The 21,055-nt window shown below is 35.5% G+C and overlaps 1 protein-coding gene across 1 annotated transcript in view; it reads right to left on the bottom strand.

Annotated features, from left to right (window-relative positions):
- Nucleotides 1-21,055, bottom strand: part of LOC104514952 (serine/threonine-protein kinase Nek10-like) — a gene marked incomplete at both ends in the record, with an annotated part of 62,565 nt that overhangs the window by 22,274 nt on the left and 19,236 nt on the right. The window contains 3 exons of the mRNA XM_010158772.1: nucleotides 7,943-8,159; nucleotides 11,530-11,600; nucleotides 12,163-12,292. Coding sequence (XP_010157074.1) covers nucleotides 7,943-8,159; nucleotides 11,530-11,600; nucleotides 12,163-12,292 — 418 coding nt within the window. The remainder of the gene's footprint in view (nucleotides 1-7,942; nucleotides 8,160-11,529; nucleotides 11,601-12,162; nucleotides 12,293-21,055) is intronic.

Here is a 21,055-nt window from a genome sequence, read left to right as displayed (position 1 = left end):
TCCTTATCCAGAAAACCTGCAAATGAAAGTGTCACTTCTTTTTATAAACATACACATAAAAATATACTTTTTCTTCCCACTTACCTGTTAGTCCACAACTACATGGTACTTGGTTCAGCCACTGAGTCTAAATTTAGAGCAAAACTTTCAAACTCTTAATCTAAGCACATTATTTCTAGCCTTTACATAAAAGGCATCTTTATTCTTGATGAAAGTCTTTTCATAACAAGCATTGGAAGTGAAAAAAAATAAACAAATGCCAGACTAGAAAGAAATACTGAATCACAGAAAAAATAAAAGACTGGACAAATATAGTAGGTTCCCAGATACAAGCAGTGGGAGATTTACTCTCTTGCAGCTTAGATAATAAACAGCAGATCAGTTCTGAACAATACAAGACAGGCACAACAGTCAAGATGATAGTAAAACATGAAGTGAAATTGATATGATGTGATGCCAGTGAGACTCCCCCAAGAATTAACTGACCAAATGTAGCAAGGGGTTCTTTTAATGAGTTTAAAATTCTGTCTCTGCTGTTATTTATGACGTTTCTGGAAAGAATAGAGATCCCTGACCCCTGTTATTGCTTCTGGTTTAATGTAATGTATTTTAAAAACAGACTGTTTTTATGATCCCTATATATTTTGTTCCAAGCCTTCTTATATCATTCTGTTGTGCATAAATAAATTCATGCTTATTTTCACTCTATCTTGTGAGAGTAAAGTGTGAAATGACAACAGGAGATAAATTATATAAACAGATCAGATTAAACAAGTTAGCATCTTTAGTATTAAAGTAATTTCAGGAGATAATACATTCTTAAACACTTAAATTCTTACCAAGTGAGTCAAAGACAATTTGCCCTGTATCTAAGACAATAGTCTTCCAAAGTCTTTCCCATGAAGTATTCTGACCTTGTCGGGACACAGCAGAATGGGTTTATGCTGAAAACCCTTCCTGCTTCAGAACCTCACGACACCCCTGAGCACTGACTATATCTCTGTCTGCATAATGGTCAATTAAGTTATTTCTCCACCTACTCCCAAATAGTTCAACTCCCCAGACTGTGACTTAACTTGTAAGAGATGGCTTTTCAAGCTTTTCTCTTTAAATTTGGGTGAGAAAAGATCCTTTTATACTTATACTGGACTGAACTTATGTCCAAAATGCCACAATAGCAGTGACTACAGTGTAGCATGGCATGGCAACCACTAAAGATGGCTCTCAGCCTCACTTAAACAGAGTAGTCTAGTCCTGACCCTTGAGCACGCTTACACTGCCCTGAACAGTTCAGTGCACAGTTACTGAAAAGAACCAATTCTCCTGTTCTGCATCAAAGTAAAGGGAGACAAGGGTCAAATCGCATGGACATTTCAAACTTAAAACCTCTTTCAACGTTGCCAAAAAGACTGCTGTTACCAATTGGTAGCAGATCCAACTGCCATAGCAAGAAAGGTAACCCGTTTGAAATGTCCAAACTGAATTCTGTAGACTTCACAATTAAAATCATCATCATACCTGCTACAGAAATTGTTCAGAGAGAAATTAAATGTATCCTAAAGCCTTAAAACAGTTATATAAACTGCAAAGCTATAACCTGTCTATACATAAAATCTAGTCTATTTACATAATATCTGAATATACTGTATTTTATTACTAATCTGAGAGCAATATCTAAATTTACTGCAATATATTTTGCCCTACTTAGACAATAGCTAAAAATTATCAAAAAGTGAGACCATATACTGTTGTTTCTCTTTTGACTAGTGAGCCTGACTGATTTAGAAGGATAAAAGTACACTGGCTGGAGAAGGCTGGGACAGAAGTTCTGTACCACTTCTGCTTAACATTGGAGTGGGACCATAAGGACCTATGTAAGAATATAAGGATATAAAGAACAAAATTTTGTGAGAAGAGCATGGAGAAAGTATTCTCCAACACCTTGAAACAACCACTTTCACATCCTTAGAGAGACTTCTTGCAGATAGGCAGAAAGACAGATACTTATCCTTTGAAGAAATCTGTTAAACAGCGTGTTATTCAAAATACCACAAATATTGAACCATAATTTATATTGGTATATATTCATCTGACTTGTGCCATATCAACACTTTATTCTAGAGTCTAGTATTATACAAATCCTTCTGGAGGTCTCATCAGTTGATCCAGTTTATTTTTACAACAAACTAGTACCTCAGTTTACCCATTGGTCTGGTTGTTTGCTACCTTTGTCAAAACAAACTCTGCCTTCTAGTATGAAAAAACACAGTTCAAAAGGAAATCTAAGGAGAAAAGAGTCCCTGTGCAAGAATATTCAAATTATAAACCAAATAACTTTTTTTTCCAGAATGCATCTTTATAACTGAGCAAAAGCACCTCTGGAAATTTGTGTCCCAGCCATGAAGAAAAACCTCTGCCTACAAGCTGAAGGCTCTTTCATCCACATGCTGTACACTTGCACTGTTTCTCTCTTTACTGCTCTCTATTACCACTGTAAAATCAGATACACTTCATTTTTGGAGAAGTGAAACCTAAACTGGACTTTTTGACTTTCAACAGGAATGTAATCTTTTATAAATTCAATTAAACACTGTCAAAAAAAAAAAAAAACCAAAACAAAAAAAAAACCCTAGGTTTAACTAAAATAAAGTTAACGATAATTTTTTAAGCTCTATTTTGCCATATTGTTGTCCAGAAGAACTAACTTTATTGTCTTCAAGAAATATAGAGTTCTCCAGCAGGATTTGCAAACAGTGGTTAATTAATCTTCTTTATTAGACAAGTAATTACAGCCTTATACACTAGTCAATCGAATTTTTATTTCAAGGAAAAAAAAGGAACTATTTCCACTATTAAAGTATTTTTAAAAAACTAGAAGCAAGCAATAAAATGAGTAACAGCTAACATGAAATTGTCAAGAAGAAAACACATACTGAGCCAACATATTTCTCTCTGTAACAGGGTAACAGCTCTTGTACACTTGGAACAAGTAGATGTTATTTATAATGGTTTTAGTAAGGCTTTTGGCAATGTTTCTCATGACATCTTACAAGAAATCTAGGGAAGCGTGACCTAGACAAAAATCACGATCAGTTGGCTGTACAATTGACCATAAAAATTGATACTCAACTTGGTAACTACTTTGAGTGTTTGTTAAATTGAAAATGGGTAGTAAGCACCATTTTTTAGGCTCTCCTCTGACCTTGTTCCCAAACCATTTAATGTTGTCACTGAATTACAGTGATAATCTTGCATAATGGGATAGGCTGCCTATTAAATGTGCACAGGCTGCGATACATTCACACCATGTATATTACAGCAGATACATCGTACACAGGCTTGCGCCAACGCAAGCGACAACAGGTTTCAAAGAAAGTTTTGTCAAACTGAAGAAACTACAAGAACTAAGTTGTTTAAATTGAGAGAATACAAAGTTCTGTGAGGAGGGAGCAACAGCTCTGAAATGCGCCGACTGGGGAAGGACTGGTCAGACAGCAGCTCTACAGGAAATGGCGTGGAAATTTTGGTGGATCAGAAACAGAGCAAGACTCAGTGACACCATGCTGTTAAGAAAAGGTAAATGTCATACTGGGATGTAAAAAGAGAATCATCCCCAAGAACTGTGCAATCTTTCCACTTGGTACCAATAAAGTTCTCAGTTGGAATAACTGAGCCCAGTTTTGAAGACTACACTTACAAATGTGAAAAGACAGAAAAGGAGAGAAATGTGAATATCAGAGGTCTACAAAACACAATTTACAAAGTAAGACTGATGGAATTCAATTATTCAGTCCAAAGAAAAAAAATCACAGAGGGGAGATATAACACATAAGAGAAAAGAAATAACTTAGATATTTCCACTGTAGGGAGGACATAAAGTAAGCAGCTTAAACTGCAACAAATAAAACTTAGGTTAGTGTTTAAGAACATCTAACAGCAATTGAGTGCTCAACGTTTTGATCTGGCAGGGATCCTGCAGGGAGAAGTGTTCATAGACTATATAACAGGTTTGAATGTGCTCAGTAAATGCAGTGTTCTGGGGACATCCTGGACGTAGTGTTCTCAGAGCAATTATATGACATTTAAGAGCGAGTCTGAAAATTTCAAGTGTCATATACACATCTCACATGAGCACATGCATATATCCATCTAATATCCCCTGGAAACAAGACATCCATAACACATATATTCTGTCAAGCATACAAAACAAGACCAGTATTTTCTGAAAGCATGAGGCTAACTGCAGATACAGTATACAGCACAGTGTGTATGTGCTATGGGTATGCCCAGGATTTCTAATTATCTTCTGACAGTGTGTCAGGCATCCTTCATGGTTTTTCAGACATTATCTTCAGATGAAAAGAAGAGACTCATTCAGACATGTGATTGCTGACTGTAAAGACAGGTTTTGCATTTCTGCTGGTCCAAACTGTTCCTTAATTTAGCACAGTCTGCCTTGGGAGAGGCTTTCTATCACTTGAATTATTTATGACCGACTGGTCAAATACCTGTCAGGAGTGACAGGTAGCTCTAACACTTGGAGATGGACAGGATAATCTCTGACAACTCTTCCTGCCTTATATTCTGTGATTCTATTCAAGTACTGTAATGGACTAACAAATTGAAGGTGAATTAAACATATTATGGTCTTGTCCTTAATAGTTTTTTACATTTTCACAGGTAGTAACTTGGCTGTGATGACTACTTTCTACACTCAGCAACTGTTAAAAAAATTATACCTGAAAAACTGGTTTTGCATGATTATCTTGTTCTCTAAACATAAAAGAGTGCAAATCTAAAAAGTTTACTTTCTTCTTATCACACCAACTGTAATTTCTAGCATTTAAACTTTGATATCAGTACCTGCCAAAACAGAATGTCAGAACACAATCAATGGAGTGAAAGGTGGAAGAGGAAAACATTTTGTGGAATGCTAAGCCTTCATGACATTCCTGAGTCCTCACTCATTTCCAAAGCAATGGGAATTGTATGCAGCAGTGCACAGACAGGCACTATCACTCAATTTTTTAGTACAATTTTAATAATCAATTTTTAATAAAAATAGGAATTTAACATTCTAACACTCCATTCATGGGAGCCATCTCACCACGTCTCCATGATGCCATATATGATCATAGACCTGCAGGTGTGCACATGTCTAACTTCTCCTGCTTACTCCCCCTGTTACTTACATTTGCATAGAGGCATTTAAGTTGTGCCCCCGATGAAGCAGACTTACTGGCTGGAGTAGCTGGAATTCCTTTGTGTTGCTCTCCTGCTGACCTGTGATCCTTCTCCTTAATGTCTAAATTTTTCAAATCTATATACCTCATAAAAAGCCATCAAATTATTATTTGGCTACCCTCTCATCTCTTTAAAGGAATGTAGTAGAAAGATGCTTTCATTATTAGTTAAATCAACCACTGTTTTGAGACTCAGATTTGGCTTGGAACACAGAAAACTATTTTGTCACTGCTCTGTTTGGTGACCTTAAACATACTCCTTTTTTCCTCACCTTTTCCTACCCAGAGAATGAAAATAGAATATTCACCACCTTGAAATGAAAGGTGCTGTGTAAGAGATAATTACCACTGTTACTAGTACTTGTTTGGGTCCTCTGTAGCCCATGTTATGTCAGCAACTGTAGCCTTTCAGAACTGAACACACTAACTCTTATTAAACATCTTTAAGCCCTACATCTGCTTCTGTTTTTACATAAACAATGATTTCTATGGAAAACAAGGAAAGATAAGAACTGATAAGACCTGATAATGATTCTTTTTACTAGGATTATTTTCAAGTATGGATTTTATGTTATAGTCGCCAGGCAACACAACTACACTTCTCCAACATCACCTACTGACTTGCCTTTCAATTGCCTTCTTATCAGCTTTCATACTGGTCTTAAACTACTTATAGAACAGATTCCACTCTGGTTCCAAAAGATTTCTGCTGCTTTGTTCCATAAACCAGGACAAGAGAGTATGCTCTTTATTTCAGAAACTTTATATGACACAACTGGGATGAAAAAGGAGGCCATAAGCACATTTTAGTGGAGAGAAAAAGTATAAGACAGCTGGCTTCAACAAAACATTGAACTACGTGGCAGAAACACTGAACACCCTGAAATCATGGAAAAATTACAAACTACCTGGCTGTGGAATCTCTGAGGCCTTGACTAAGACGAATTGGGTTGCCCATACCTCACAGAATTTTTATTTCAGGAACAGCTACTTGAAATTCTTCCTAATACTAATAGTTAGAGTATTGTGGGGTTGTTTTTTCTTTTTGAAAAGTCAAACTTTTCAAGAATAATTACTCTGTTCATTAGAAATCCTCATAAACTTCATAAAATTTTCCTACAATACAGGAAGCAAGGAAACAACATGTCTCCTTCTGTTTCTAAGCCCTGTAGCACTCCTCTGAAATTTATTCTACCTGATTTATTCTACCTTATTTACTGCAAGGACACACAATTAGGTCTCCTACTTCTCATTACCAAGCCATATTCCTCTCAACTTCTGTAGTGTTCTTTACCAGATCCTTCTGTTGCACCTTTTTCTTTTAGTATGCATGATAAAATATTAATTGGCGTGGAACTAGAATTACAGTATTCCTTCCTTGATGAGACTAGCCATTATCCCCCAAAACACTGAAACATTTTTCCTTCTCATCTTATAGACAGGTGTATTTTTCAAGTATTTATACAAATTAGAAGTACTCTAACTTCTATAGAAAGATATTAGTTTTCTCAGATCTTCCAAGTGTCTTGATAGGGCAGCCTTCTCTCAAAGACAGGATAATTGCACTAAAATTCCAAATCAAGTAGCTTTCCCTCCAGAGTACTTTTTTTGCAAATTTCATCACAGTTATTCAAGAGAGTGACTACATCAAGATATGCAAAAATAATGGCATAAAACAAGCTTCCAAATGTGTAGGATAAGAAAACTCAAAAAACATGGAAATTAATTGCTCATACTCTTTTAAGTTATAAATCCTACTCAGTATATTTCTTTTATCTCAGTACATCTTACATTTCAAATAAAAGTTGTTTATTGAGGTTTTTCTACAAGTCTTATGCTTGCCAGGAAGATGAAGACAACTTATTAAAAAAAAAAAAAAATTCCATGAGTTCAGGACTGGATGTTCCTGAAAACCTTTTTCTGACTCAGAGGTTCTTCAGTGCAAACCACTGATAAAAGGAATCTAAGAGACATACAATAGCTGAACAGACAAGAGTAGCTGTGTAAACTACATTTTTGCTTCATAATTACCATAACAATAACTTTCACAGTGAGCTTTTACTACACATAAGCATTGTCCTTGTACTTTTTAAAGTAAATTCTCCGAGATCATATACAAGTTTGTTTCATTATGTAAAATACGGATGTCCTTCATGAAGAGTGCTTAAAACACAGCCTGAAGCAAATAGAATTTTAACAAATATTTCTGCAGAACTCTATCAGACAATAAGAATGCATCAGCAAATACCTTATATGCATCATTGTTCTTTATTTAGCAGTCTGTAATTAAAAAATATATTTGTGTGGATTCCATTTTCTAGGTGTCATTGTGAATCATAAACAAGATTATCCATTTGTTCCACCCTGGCCAAGTGTATATTCTCTTATTCACAAACTATTCACAAGTGTCCAGCAATAATTAAATATTATCAGATTCTATCAAAACTGCAAGCATCTCCATAACAATGCCATTTTCCAACACAGAATGATATCAGTGTTTAAGATATTATTCTTTATCCTTCGTAAGCATGACCACAAAAAATGAGTGAATAGTTCATTAAAAATAAAGAGCTTGCCTGGAAAAATATTCTAAGAGGGTGGGTCTTTTCATTTTGTTTATTTTCTGCTTTGTTGTACCTAATTTTCTCAGATATGGCAAATAATGATAAGGAAAAATAAAGTGTAATACATGTACTTACTTGTGATAAAATGGAAAGCTGCTGGTGGCAGGTTACTACTGCATTTCGGTTAGCCTCCATGAAGTACTTCTGGGTTCGTCTCCTCTCCCGTTCCAGTTTCTTCTCCGACATGAGAAGAGAGGTGGATAAAACGTCCATGTATTTCATCATCACATCAGACAGCAGTGAGCTGACCTCCACTATGTCTGGACGTGCCTCTGCATCAGGAGTCAAGCATCTACAGAAAGAACATTCTCTAATGAAAGCTAATTACTGCTTTCTAAAAAACTGTTTGGTACCACAGCATTCCTCCATCGGTATTTATCAAGTCACGCTGGCCAGCACTCTGGTCTATAAAGTAGGTAGGTAACTGGCTGAACCTCCTGGCTCAAAGAGGTGTCATCAGCAGTACAAAGCCCAGCTGGAAAAGCTGGAGGAAAGCTGGAAATAGCATCCTCCAGGGAATGGTATTGGGACAGCACTGTTTAAAGTCTGTATTAACGATTTAGATAATGGGATGGAGGGCATTCTCAAAAGTTTTGTGAACACCGAATTGCAGTGATCAGTTGATACATGGGGCAGGGTTGCTGTCAGAGGGACCCGGGGCACCTATACAGAGATCTGAATGCTATCTACGTAATGGGAGGGTATAGAAAAGGTGGAGCCAGATTCTCCTCAGAGGTGCATAGTGACAGGGCAAAAGGCACAAGTTAGAACACAGGAAAGTCTGAGTAGACATAAGGATTATTATGACTACTACCACTACTATTCTTAATCACAAAGGCAGACAAGCACTGAAGAGGGCTCGGAGAAGTTGTGAGAGGTCCATGCGTCCAGGTATCAGAACTCAGATATCAGACAAGACCCTGAGCAATGAACAAACAGATCTAATTGTATCTGCCCTGAGCAGATGGACTAGATAAGCTCCGGGGGTCCCTTCCAACCTAAATTCCTTGACAGTGCTATAGTTCTTGTTTCAGGCACCCTAAGTAGCTGCTTAGTAACAGTAATAACATACTATTAGCTGTACTTTTAAACACCCAGAATATTTAGTATGTAGTGTAGGACATGAAAGCTGGTAGGGACAGTTCTGCATGTACTACTACACACTGTCTTAAATCTGTTGACTTCAATGACTCTGACAGTTTGCTATAGCATGCAGATACACTTAACCCAACACCCTTCTCTTTAAAGAAAGTGTCATGGAATTATTTTATTATTTCTAAAACAATACTTTTAAAATAAACATAAATGCCATGTAAAGAAGCAGTTTTGAAAATGTGTTACAGCACTTGAACTTCTTGATTTTACTTTTTATTTGAATTTGCTCAAATCCATTGATTTGTCTCATTAATTTTCATAACTTTGTTAATCTGTTTTTCTTAAAAATTTATGTTTCCTTTAAACAGATGCAAGTTTTTCACCCTTAAGAAATGTTCCATTTGATTTTTTTTTATTTTTTGTTTTAATCCACTGAAATAGGTCAAAATTTCCAAGAATTATGTGAGCTCTTGTATTGGGTTTGCATGGCAAGGTTTTGGTAGTAGGGGGGCTACAGGGGTGGCTTCTGAGGGAAGCTGCTAGAAGCTTCCCCTGTGTCCAACAGAGCCAATGCCAGCCTGCTCCAAGATTAACTCACTGCTGGCCAAGGCCAAGCCCATCAGGGACGATGGTAGCACCTCTGAGAAAACGAGACTGAAAAACCAGCAGTTGCAGCCAGAGAGAGTGGATTGGTAAATCCTAAATCCATTTCCCATGCATCCAGAAGAAAATGATTTATGACTAAATACTGAATGACTTTGATGATTATGATCCCAGAACTTTTTTCAGTAGTTTAATCTAATAAAAGTTTATTTTTATAATAACAATAACGAATAATAGTGATAGCATGAAATGCAAATTTAGAGTTACAACATGAAGATTTCAATTTTTTTTCCAATCATTAGCAATAAACTATTCTTCCTATGATATTCATCTTTGAATATGTGTTGCATTTCAGTCATTTGGAAAGAACTTCTTCATTTCTGTTAATGTTTCCTCATCTATATTGTCAGTAAAATCTCATTATTGCTTCATTTCTTTAATGTTCTTTATTCTTTCTAAATATCTCACAAAGCCAAAACCTGAACGCAATATTTCATTTCAGGATTAACCCATAGTAAGATAATCAACATTTAAAAAAATAAAACAACTTTGGGTTTGTTTTTGTTGTTTAGTTTGGTGGGTGTTTTTTTTTGCTTACCACTGCCATTAAAACAAGCAAAAAAAAAAATTTTACATGGCAGGAAAATTTAAATATTGTCATGTAAATAATACCTATTTAATAATCTATTAAACCAGTTAGCCTCCATAGCAGCCAGTGTCATAATGATATGGGGCTTAAAGTGAACCTGCTTAGTACAGCCACAATATCTACAATTATAAAAACAACTCACCTTGGAAAACCCTCAAAAACTTCCCATTATAGGTTTTTATCATAAGAGGAATGAAAAGGACAAGACAGAGGCCAGATACTCATATAACTTTACCTAAATCACTGATAAAGGTGTGTTTTAAATTTGTTAGAGAATGCAATACATATCAATAGTGATATGATGTAATTGGAAGATATTTTCTGGATGCATTTGAGATTACTATATTATTCTTAAATAGCAAGCAATTGATTAATAAAGCCAGTTATTCTAACTACAAATATCTGTAAATTTTTAAAATATTCCAATTAATTTCAGGACCTCTTAAACATAATTGTTAGTACTATCAGCTGCTATCCTCTCCATTGTTTCTCATCCTCAAGGCTTTTAAACAATAGAAACCTTTTTGTACAATAAAACATTGTTTAAAAATGTTACAGTCTTTGTACAGTAAAGTGCTTTTTAGAGATGGAATCTGAGTGAGAAAGAAAAAGCATTTTTGTGCTAAGTGGAGCTTTTCCAAAATGGAAAAATCAAAGGAGCTAGATCTCATAGAAGTGCACCAATTCACTCTGTGAATGTGCCTTACACATTAAATTATCACCAGGAAGATGTAACCATAGCTAAGAGAAATATGTGGTGAGAGAGTGGAACAAACACAGGCTGATTTTTTTCTCCATTACTGCATTATCTCTGCTTTGTTATCTCCACTCTTCTGCTAACAGAATTAGAAGGTAGTGGGAAACACATTTCTCTCAGTCAAATAAACACACAAAACTATAAATGAGATCATACAGTGATCTATAAATAACATATTGCAACAAGTTTACTTCTTTGACCATACACTGCACTTGAAAATGATTCAAAATGCTGTATTTTCATCAGGACAAAAATTGATGTGTAGGGAATTAACTACAGCACCAGTAGTGTTAAACTTCAGGACTCAGTATAAAGTCCACACTAGCTGGATAAATGTGCTGACTATACTGACATGAGTTTTCCAGTTGCAAGTATGCAACTATATTGCATATGTTATTAGCAAGGTAAGGAGTTACCTCCGGTTTTCTTTAAATAAGAAGATATTTCATATTCAAAGACCATTACTGGCAGTTGCTAAAGTCAGCAAATCACCACATTACATAGAAAACAAAATATCTTTTCAGCGGGATGTCCAAATAAAACTAGTCGAGTAATTACCTCTTAATGGTAAATGACACGTTTTCAGAGTACTGTCCTTCTGGCACAGGTTCATACACAGCCCCTACTATCTGCAAAAATAAATAATCTAAAGTTAATTGAAGAAAAATACTCCATTATTTATTTGAAGATCCCTCACAAGAAGTATCGTTCCTGCAAACAACATGATGGGCATTATATCAGCTCTAACTTGCAAAACAATTTAGAACACATCTTCTAATGCAGAATGTCACTTCTAATCAGTTATCTGCATTAATGTAGATAATCACTGCACATCAGAAGGCTACGATAGCCGAATAAGGGAAACAAACAATTTATTTATTTGTGATTATATCCTAAGGTGTAATGCACAACGCCCTAGAAAATCCAATATTATCATTCACCAACACATTTTATATATCCAAAGCTTCTATCACCAACTGCAATTATAGAAATATGCTAGTCTGAGAGGTAATAATATACTAATATTTACAAGCCATTTTAGCAATTAGAATGGCGAGACAGCAATTCAGACAATGATAAACACTTGTGCAGAGAGCAGTTGATGCTTCTATAACCTTAAACATAAATTCTCACAGATTTAGTGAACACATGCAGAAATAATTGGTAGGTTGATCTGGCAAATCCAAATACCTTAGTTGCCAAGGACAGCATATTGGTGCTGTAAAACGGTGGGTTCAGAGTTGCCATCTGATAAAGGATGCATCCTGCAGCCCAGACATCAGCCTTCTCCCCATATGGCTCACTCTTTACAACTTCAGGGCTAAGTAAAAACCAATGCTACCCATAAGTGTTTAATTCACCTAGAATTAGGCTTGCTTTTTTTTTTTTTAAAAAAAAAAAAAACCAGCCAATATTTAGTTAGTCACTACAACATATTTTCAGAGCATGTACAATTACATTCAAAATGTTACATTTATTTCCTTTACCAGACAAATTCTTTATATGGAAGTACAATTAATAGCTTTTCCACTTTTACTGCAGTTCTTCTCACAACACTAATGGTTTGTATTTTTTTCACTTGTCCTTCCCACTCATTTCACGTTATATATTTCATGTGTTTGGACTTAATGAATACAAATGAACTACAGCATTCAGAACTTGTGTACAATGATGGCATTTCAATAAAATGGGCTAGAGAACAGATAAATATATCACATCCTCTTGTATTTCATGTATCAGAAAGATCTGAGTAAGATTCCTATATTTAGAATGTTAATGGATATGATTTTGCTATTAATGTGCACAAACAAATTTCACTCATTATATTATTTTCATCCTCTTAAAACTACTGTAATGCATTCCTTGTGAGGATGCCACATGGACACTCAACAGCCACCCAAATGACAACGAAAAAAAAAAAATTGTAAAGATCTATTTAAAGCAAATGGAAGAAGGTAGCAATTTCAGTTTTGACCCAGTACAAAGTACATCCCACTTCCTTCTCTTAATTCCCTCAGCATTTTTCATAAACCTGGACGATGATAATTTACATTAGTAGGCATATTCTGATGCTGCAGTTGAAGTCATAGAAGTAAGTAAAGGCCTATCACATAATGCAGGTTTTTTTCACTTAGCATCTTCTCTCTGTAAGTAATAAGGTATAAAAATACTTGACTCCTTTCTTCTGTAAAATCAACCTGAAAATCTACTTGGTTTCCTTTTCCTTCAAGTTTAGGATTTGGAACCAAATGCCTCATTTTGGAGCTGAAAGGATAAAGTTTTGGGGCTGTCTGAATAAAGTATGCTGCTAGAAGGTGTGCTGTCGATATGTAAGTGCAGAAAAGAGATTTTTCAAATAAACTGGATGAGGTCCCTTAGATAAACTATTAAGTTGAAGCGAAATTGTGATCTTAACAGAACAGAAAGTCGGAACAGAGGTCACAGTGTGGGGAAGCATGATAGGATGACAGGTCACACATTTCTGATAAAATTTATCAAGCAAGATACAGATTCCTGGGTGAAACCAAACCAGCAACTTCCTTTGAAGTTTGGTGCTTCTATTACATAACCATAGAAGGGAATACAGGATGTGGAACGTGGTGTTAGAACATAATATTTCTGTAATCAGACTGTCTTTATTGCTCACTGTAACACTATTTCATTAGAGGGCTTGGTGAAAATTTCATTTTTATGTATTAAATGTGTGTATTAGAGCAGACACCAGTATTTAAACTTACAACATAGATGGTGAGCTCAGTAATGCAAAGCCCCCATCTTAGTAAAGTCCTAAGCACACTCCTATTCAGAAAAATAAATCCGACGAATTTTACTATCTTTCATTCTAGTGATTATTTCCCTTTATGCATGAAAATTAAGTTTAAAATTATTATTTTTAATTGAAAAAATAATATTAAAATTCCAAACCTATGTAACTGTGCAAAAAAAAGCCGCATAGCAGTCACAGAAATAATGAGCTGAATACAATCGAGAGAGAAACAGAAGCAACTATGACCTGGTCTGCAGAATCCTGCATTCATGAACAGTAGGGAAGAACCTAGTTTGAGGTCCAGAGCAAACAGCTGGCAACTAGGAAAAATGCATTTGTTACCTCTATGATTTAGAAAACACAGGAAGAATACATTGCTGACAGGTTTGTAGTTTTAGCATGGTTTCACACGAATGCATAATAGCTGGAAGTTGATGAAGTAATTTGGTCTGCTTATTCATGCTGAAAAACTTCTTGTTCTAAATGCCTATCTAATTTTTTTTTATTATTATTATTATTCAAAAGGAGGACTTGCAGCAGAGTACTACCCGATCTTTTCTTCTAGAACAAATTTCTTTAGTCAGAAGCCTCTGATATTTAAAGCAATAGGATGACCAGTACCTGAAATAAATGGTCTCATGCTTAAGAAGTACTTTAAATTACTGAAGTAATATTTATCTAAGGTGACCATGAAAGTTTTATAGAGAATATAAAATCCTATAATTATATGATGCTATGCTTTCATGGCTAATTAATTCTGTAATTTAGATTTTTAAATAGAATTTTCAAATATTATTTATTTACTTTAAAGAAATGTAGTGAAATCCCTCACCATGTTCTACAGGCTTGCCTCACCATCTGCTAGTTCGAAACGTGGGTGGGGTACAGTACTTGTTGACTAGCAAAACAGTTCTGCAGTCGAGTTGCATCTTTTGGATCTGTGCTGTTGAGGGATGCCAAGCAGAGAAAGTACCCAGTTCTGTTCCCGTACACTGCCACCCACAAACAGGAGGGTGGTGGGAGTACATACGGTTTGTCTAATTCAATTGACAACTGTGTATAAACTGTCACTGTCTGGTCAGGACCAGAAAGAATGAGTAGAAGCAGACTCTGAATTTTATTCCATAAAAACCCTACAAAATCAGTCTTAGCCACAAACACTGAAAATTAATTTAAGGGTGTAGCACTGGTATGACCATTTTTTAGTCTATTTGTAAACGCAGATTTCTTCCTTTAATTCTTAGGTTAAGACATCTCAACCAGCTGAAAGAGGACAGTGGCACTAATTAAATTCTTAAACATATGTCCACAACATGAAATGGATTCAGTGTCAAAATAAAATACATAAAAGGAAAAACTCTAAGAGCTGATAACAAATTTCATTTCCATGTTCGAAGAACTGATCATACTGCCGTGAAGCAGCAGTACTGATGCTATACACCACAATATCCACAGTCTTGGATCTTAAAAGAGGTAGCATATTCTTATATAATTAGTCATTTAGTTCTTGCAGCTAACAGATTCAAGATAATCAGTACAGTCTTCCTCTAGGCTTACAAAACACTGCTCATTTCCAAATTACACATTCAAGCTGAAAAAGCTTACTTCAGCAGCATTGTGTTAGCTATAGGATAGTCCTTCACTGAACAAATGACCACAGCAAAAGCAAGACTAAATTCTTCTAAGTATAAGACACAGTAAGATATGCACAGAATAATTATCCACATTCTCAGTACCCTTGAACAGACAGGTTATCACTTTCTCACAAAGTTCACTGTTGCCCATCATATCAGCATTGCTTTTACATTTAATGTCCTCTATGCCAACAACCTTAGAATTTGATTAAACCATTGCTTAATCCAGTTACCTGTTTTTCTTAACTACTTTTGCAGAATTAAGCAGGTACTTTAAATACAGAAGATAGCTGTAGTTACTACCCGAATTTTTTAGTTAGGGTAAAAAAAAAAAAAAAGAAAAAAAAAGTGAAATCTTGTCAATATTTGTGCGGCTTGTAAAACAGTACCATTTCACCAAATCATCTCTACAGCGCCTTGGAGACATTTTTGCAATTAAGCTTTCAGTTATAATTTTGCTCACTGATGTTATTTTTTTCATGGTTTTTATTTAAGAATACTTTTAACACAGATTTACAAACAGACTGTCCCATTCTGAATCGGTTATATTAGTACAATCACATATCTATGTGAAAGATGACTATCCTCACTGGATTAGCTCATGTTCACATTAGTTATTCATGGATAGAAGTTCCAAAATTGAGAGTCCTGAATTTGGAGGGGGCCGGAAGGGAGAGGTGAGGGAATGATATTTCAAAATAGCATTAATATTCTAGAGCTTCTAAACCTTTTAAGAAACGTTGTCAAGACTATCAGGCTGACTTTACATGGGACACAATCAGTGAAGGTTTCCTGAGCTGCACAGGCCTTCAGTAAGTCACTCACAATTTGTCTCGGGACAGTATTCACTGGTTAATCTAAGTGGTTCCAACAGGTATAAGAATAAGCTGGTATATGCCATCCTACAATACGAGGAATATTTTCAAACTAGGCATGATTTCAACTAGACTGCTATGGATTAATTAAAATAAGAGTGATTCTTCAAGACTAATCACATCCCAGAGGAGGTGATGGCTATAATGAAAAAGTTAATAAATAAGCAGCATACACCACTCAGAAGATTTTAACAATGACAGTAATTGCTTTTAGTCTTTATCATTCCTTCAATTAATTATTTACAGTTTTATGGAGATACCTGCAGCTGGTGGTGGTTATACGAACACTGATGCTTAGAAACCATATCTAGTTCAGGAAACAACCCAAGGTGAAAATAGTTTGATGCTAGCAAAGTATCAAATATGCTTAGCCCATTCTTCCTTCCCTATGGATATTGACTTACTGCCACTGTTGGAGACAGGACAGTAGGAGAGGTGGCTGACAAGTAGACAAGTTTGCCACATGCTGCTAAACCTACTTTTTTGGACCCAATACTAGAAGAGTCTCGACAGCCTCCGTTAGCTTCAGATATGCAAAGATCTTTGTCAAGATACCCATAAGATACTACTTGCTTCCAATGGATAGCCTTTTTAGTTGCTGGCAGACCTCATCAAAGCAAAAACTTGTTTCAGGCTCTATCAGCAAAGGTGATGTTTATAGCAAGCTGCCTCTTCCTTCAGTGGTCTTATTACTGAAGAATGTAATGAAGTATCACCTTTCACACTGTAATGAAAATACAGTGATTATTCAAAGCTCAAAATGTGCATAGCTATTTCAACTGGTTTTATACTTCCAAATTTTCAAGATTATCATATGCATCTCTGAATAAATTATAAGGACAAATCAAAGTATCATTAATGTGCAGTTTAGGTTTCCAGCATTACATACAGAGTCTCTAGAAGGCTTAAAACAGAATAACATATTGAAGTTCTAATTTACACCTATTATTGCTTCCAACACATCACATAACAAAGTCTAAAACAAGAGAAAGTATAAGCTAGATCCTCAGACTTACAAAATAAAATTTTCCTTCAATGTGATTTTGGATTTGTATTACTAAAGGCAATCATCACTGCATGGTCCACACATCTGGTGTTCTTATTCAAACAAAAATATCTAGCAGATTGTCAAGCTGTCAGTTTTAACAGAAATGCTGTAGGTAAATTGTATCTTTAAGTTGTGGCAAGCCCTATCCACGTACATAAGAACTGAAACACCCATATTCTAAAAGGTACTCATAACATGCATCTGACAGGTACTTCTAAGAATTGATTCCTTCCAACCAGAGATGTTTTCCAGTGAATTATAATTGCAGTTTCTTATAAAATGCTTTCAGGAATTGCCTTAAGTCTGTAACTGTACCAACAGCTCAAGAAAATAAAAAGGTTTTTTTCCTTTTATTTATGGAACAGAAATCTCAACACTTAAACAATGGTAAAGCATTTTCCTTATTGAGCTATATGACTTTCAGAATGAATTTAATTCAGTGCCTTTGTACAAATAACCAAGTTCATCAAGAGATCACATAATTATTTAAAATTGAAAGGGAGACTTGAAAAGTAAATATCTGCAAGAAGATGGCCACAAGCAGTAGGAATTCAAATTTCACAACAACTCTAAAATAAACCTTAATCCTGAATAACTGATTTCATATAAGGGGTTGATTCCACCTAATTTTAAACTCCTGTAAAGCTAGATTTATGCTAAGTAGTGCACCAGTTCCCTCTGTAGCAAATGGACAGAGACAGGCACATCAAGTAGATTTGTCTCATCCTAAAATAGCTGTTTAAGATAGATGGGATGAAATTCATTATTGAAGTGCCTATTTTTTTCCATTACTTACACTAGTCATTTAGCTGCTCAACTTGACTTTTGAATGACTACTTATAAGCAAGATGAATCTGAGCTAAACAGAGACTTGTTTCTGACAGTAAGGTATGAATTAGATTGTTTTGCAAGTATTTGGATTTGCTAGAACCTAATATACAATATAATTAACTCATAACTACTTTTCTGTCTAGCAATCATGTTCAATATGGACTAATTGTAAAAAAAGAAAAAAGAAAAGAAAACAGACAGCTGAAGAGTTTACCTTAACAAGACAGTAACTTCATTGTCATCTTTTACATAGAATTTAAAATTTCCAATTCTAAATAAAGTCTGTTGATCCAGATGCCTGCAAGAACCCTCACGAAAGTCAATAGACTAAATATGAGCACAGGGTGATAACATAATAATCTAGGCATAACTTGCTATATATTTTAATTGTAAAGAAATCATTTATTACTTGATGGCTCACTTACAAATATTAGCAGTAAAAGAAAGGTTACCTGGGAAACTGGGCAAAGACTAAATAGAAATGAGGAGGTTTGAGATACCACCTCATTCTATTCATCTCACTCCCTAACCACAGTAATGGGCACCCTTGAGAAACAGGCCAGAAGCAAAATGGACAAATGACATAAACTGAAATGTCACATGATCCTGTGATGAGAAAAACATTTAATACCAGAGTTTTCTTCTCTAAATTATCTCTAAAATTCCCTTCAGCAATGAACTAAAGCCTTTATCAACTCTTCGTCAGATAAGACCTAGAAAGAAAACACTGCACATGTTAATTTGTAAATAGGAATCAACAAAACCTACCAACAAATTACATTTACAACACACTCCTGCATCTGCCCAATAAATAACTGGGCACCTTGATCTCTATAAAAATACACAGACTACTTGTCTGCTGTTGCGATCATATAGCTAAGTCACTGCTACATCCCTGGATAACAATGTACACCTCTTCACTCATAAAATCATTGACCCTTGCTTGTACAGCTCAAATTGTGAAGAGCCTAGACACTGAGTAGAAACCCAGAAAAGGAGCTTTCTTCAGCAGAATAGATAGCAAATGTGTATATACATAGCTGTCTGACAGGTGTTATTATAAAACTATGCCTAAACTACAACCACGCTATCAGAATTACATTTAATTCTCAGAGTGAATACTTGTATTAACCAACCTTCAGAAGATCCTCTGATAAAAACACCATCATAATATACTGAGAGGATTATTTAACTGTTGCCTTTCTAATTATATCAGCAAATCCTCTCCAGAAGCCAGCTGTTCCATGAATAGCAAAGCTAGCACAAGTCTAGTTTCTCACTAGTTTTCTACTCTCCCTCACCCCAGAGTACCTTCAGTTTCCTCTTGTCTTGGTTATCTGAACATACCAAACTACTGTCACATGACAGCATGAATTGCAGTTTAGTTGGAAGGTAACATCTCAGCTGAGCTTAAACTTTTCTTACCATAAAGATTAAACTGTGTCTCTACTTACTATCCATCATCAGATTTTGACAAACATTGAAAGAAGTTTAATTACCAGATTTGGTTGAAATTGCCAAATGGTTCTGAGGCTACCTACGGAGGAAGAAAGAACTGCTGGAAAAGCTGGCAATCAGTTTGATCATGCAGCATCATAAAATGGGCTAAAAATCAAGTACATATGAAAGTACAAGATACTCCCTCACCTTAAATTACCCTTCCCAACGTAAAAATGCTTTAAATAAGTGAAAATATTATACTGACACCAAAATAAGCAATGAGAAAAAACAGCTACTGAAGATATCTGCATGAAATTATGTCACAACATGGATTTGTGCAGTGCTCTCACATGGTATGGCAGTAAATAGAAGCAGTGACCAGTACTAGGAATATGCATACCATAACAGTGTGTAGGCTGCGTAGTCCATAAACAGAAACTAAGATCAAGGAAAGCACAGAGATGATGAGGGACACCTTCCACTAGACCAGGTTGCTCAAAGCCTCGTCCAGCCTGCCCTTGAACACTTCCAGGGATGGGGCATCCACAGCTTCTCTGGGCAGCCTGTTCCAGTGCTTCATCACCCTCTCCATGAAGAATTTCTTCCTGATATCCAATCTAAATCTCCCCACTTTCAATTTATACCCATTCCCCCTTGTCCTGTCACTACAGGCCCTTGTAAGAAGTCCCCCCAGCTTTCTTGTGGGACCCATTGCCAAGTTACAAACCTTTTTGTGAAACAACGAAGTGGTAGATATATGTGAGAGGAAACATCATTCTCTATAGCCATGTAGAATTTGCTGTCTCTCTTCTGAGAAGGCCTTTGAGACAGCAGGGTAATAAAGACTGTCACAACTAACTTGGAGCAGATTGTTTCTGGTGACTTATGAACTGGAAAAAGACTTCAGAATTCATTATCAACTCCCTAAAGCAGTCTTTTCCTCAATTTTTAATGTATTAAGTGTAAACACATCCATTTAATATATTTGGTATTCTAAACATACACATTGCTGGAATTTCCAATTCAAGAACATAACCAATTAAAAGGAATTTAATTAGTATGCTATTGGAATAAAACCTAGTATGAAGTAGAATTAAAAACCATCACAATTACAGAGCATAATTATATAAGCCCCTCTCTAAACATAAAACAGTCACTGCTGTTATTTTATGATGACACAGTTTTTAAAAAATTGCATTAGCAAATTGATTCACTCAACCCAAATACAAGCATGTTTGGCACATACAGTGATATGTTCTATCTGAACCCTTCTGCATAATGCTGCACAGCCAAATTAAACGATAAGCATCAGACACTCCATTTGATGTTTATTAGTTTGCTTCTGTACTATATTACCTGCTCCAAGAAGGGTGGGTTGCATCTCAAACTACCCAGAACTATTATCTTGTCAATTCAGAAGAAAGCAATTTCTGCCACTGCTGTCTCACAGCTCTTTCTCTTCCTCATCTTTTTTTTTTTTTTTTTGGGC

The sequence above is a fragment of the Eurypyga helias genome, unplaced genomic scaffold (genome assembly GCF_000690775.1).
Source record: "Eurypyga helias isolate BGI_N326 unplaced genomic scaffold, ASM69077v1 scaffold8649, whole genome shotgun sequence".
NCBI classification, from domain to species: Eukaryota; Metazoa; Chordata; class Aves; order Eurypygiformes; family Eurypygidae; genus Eurypyga; species Eurypyga helias.
This window is presented reverse-complemented; position numbering and strand designations above follow the sequence as displayed.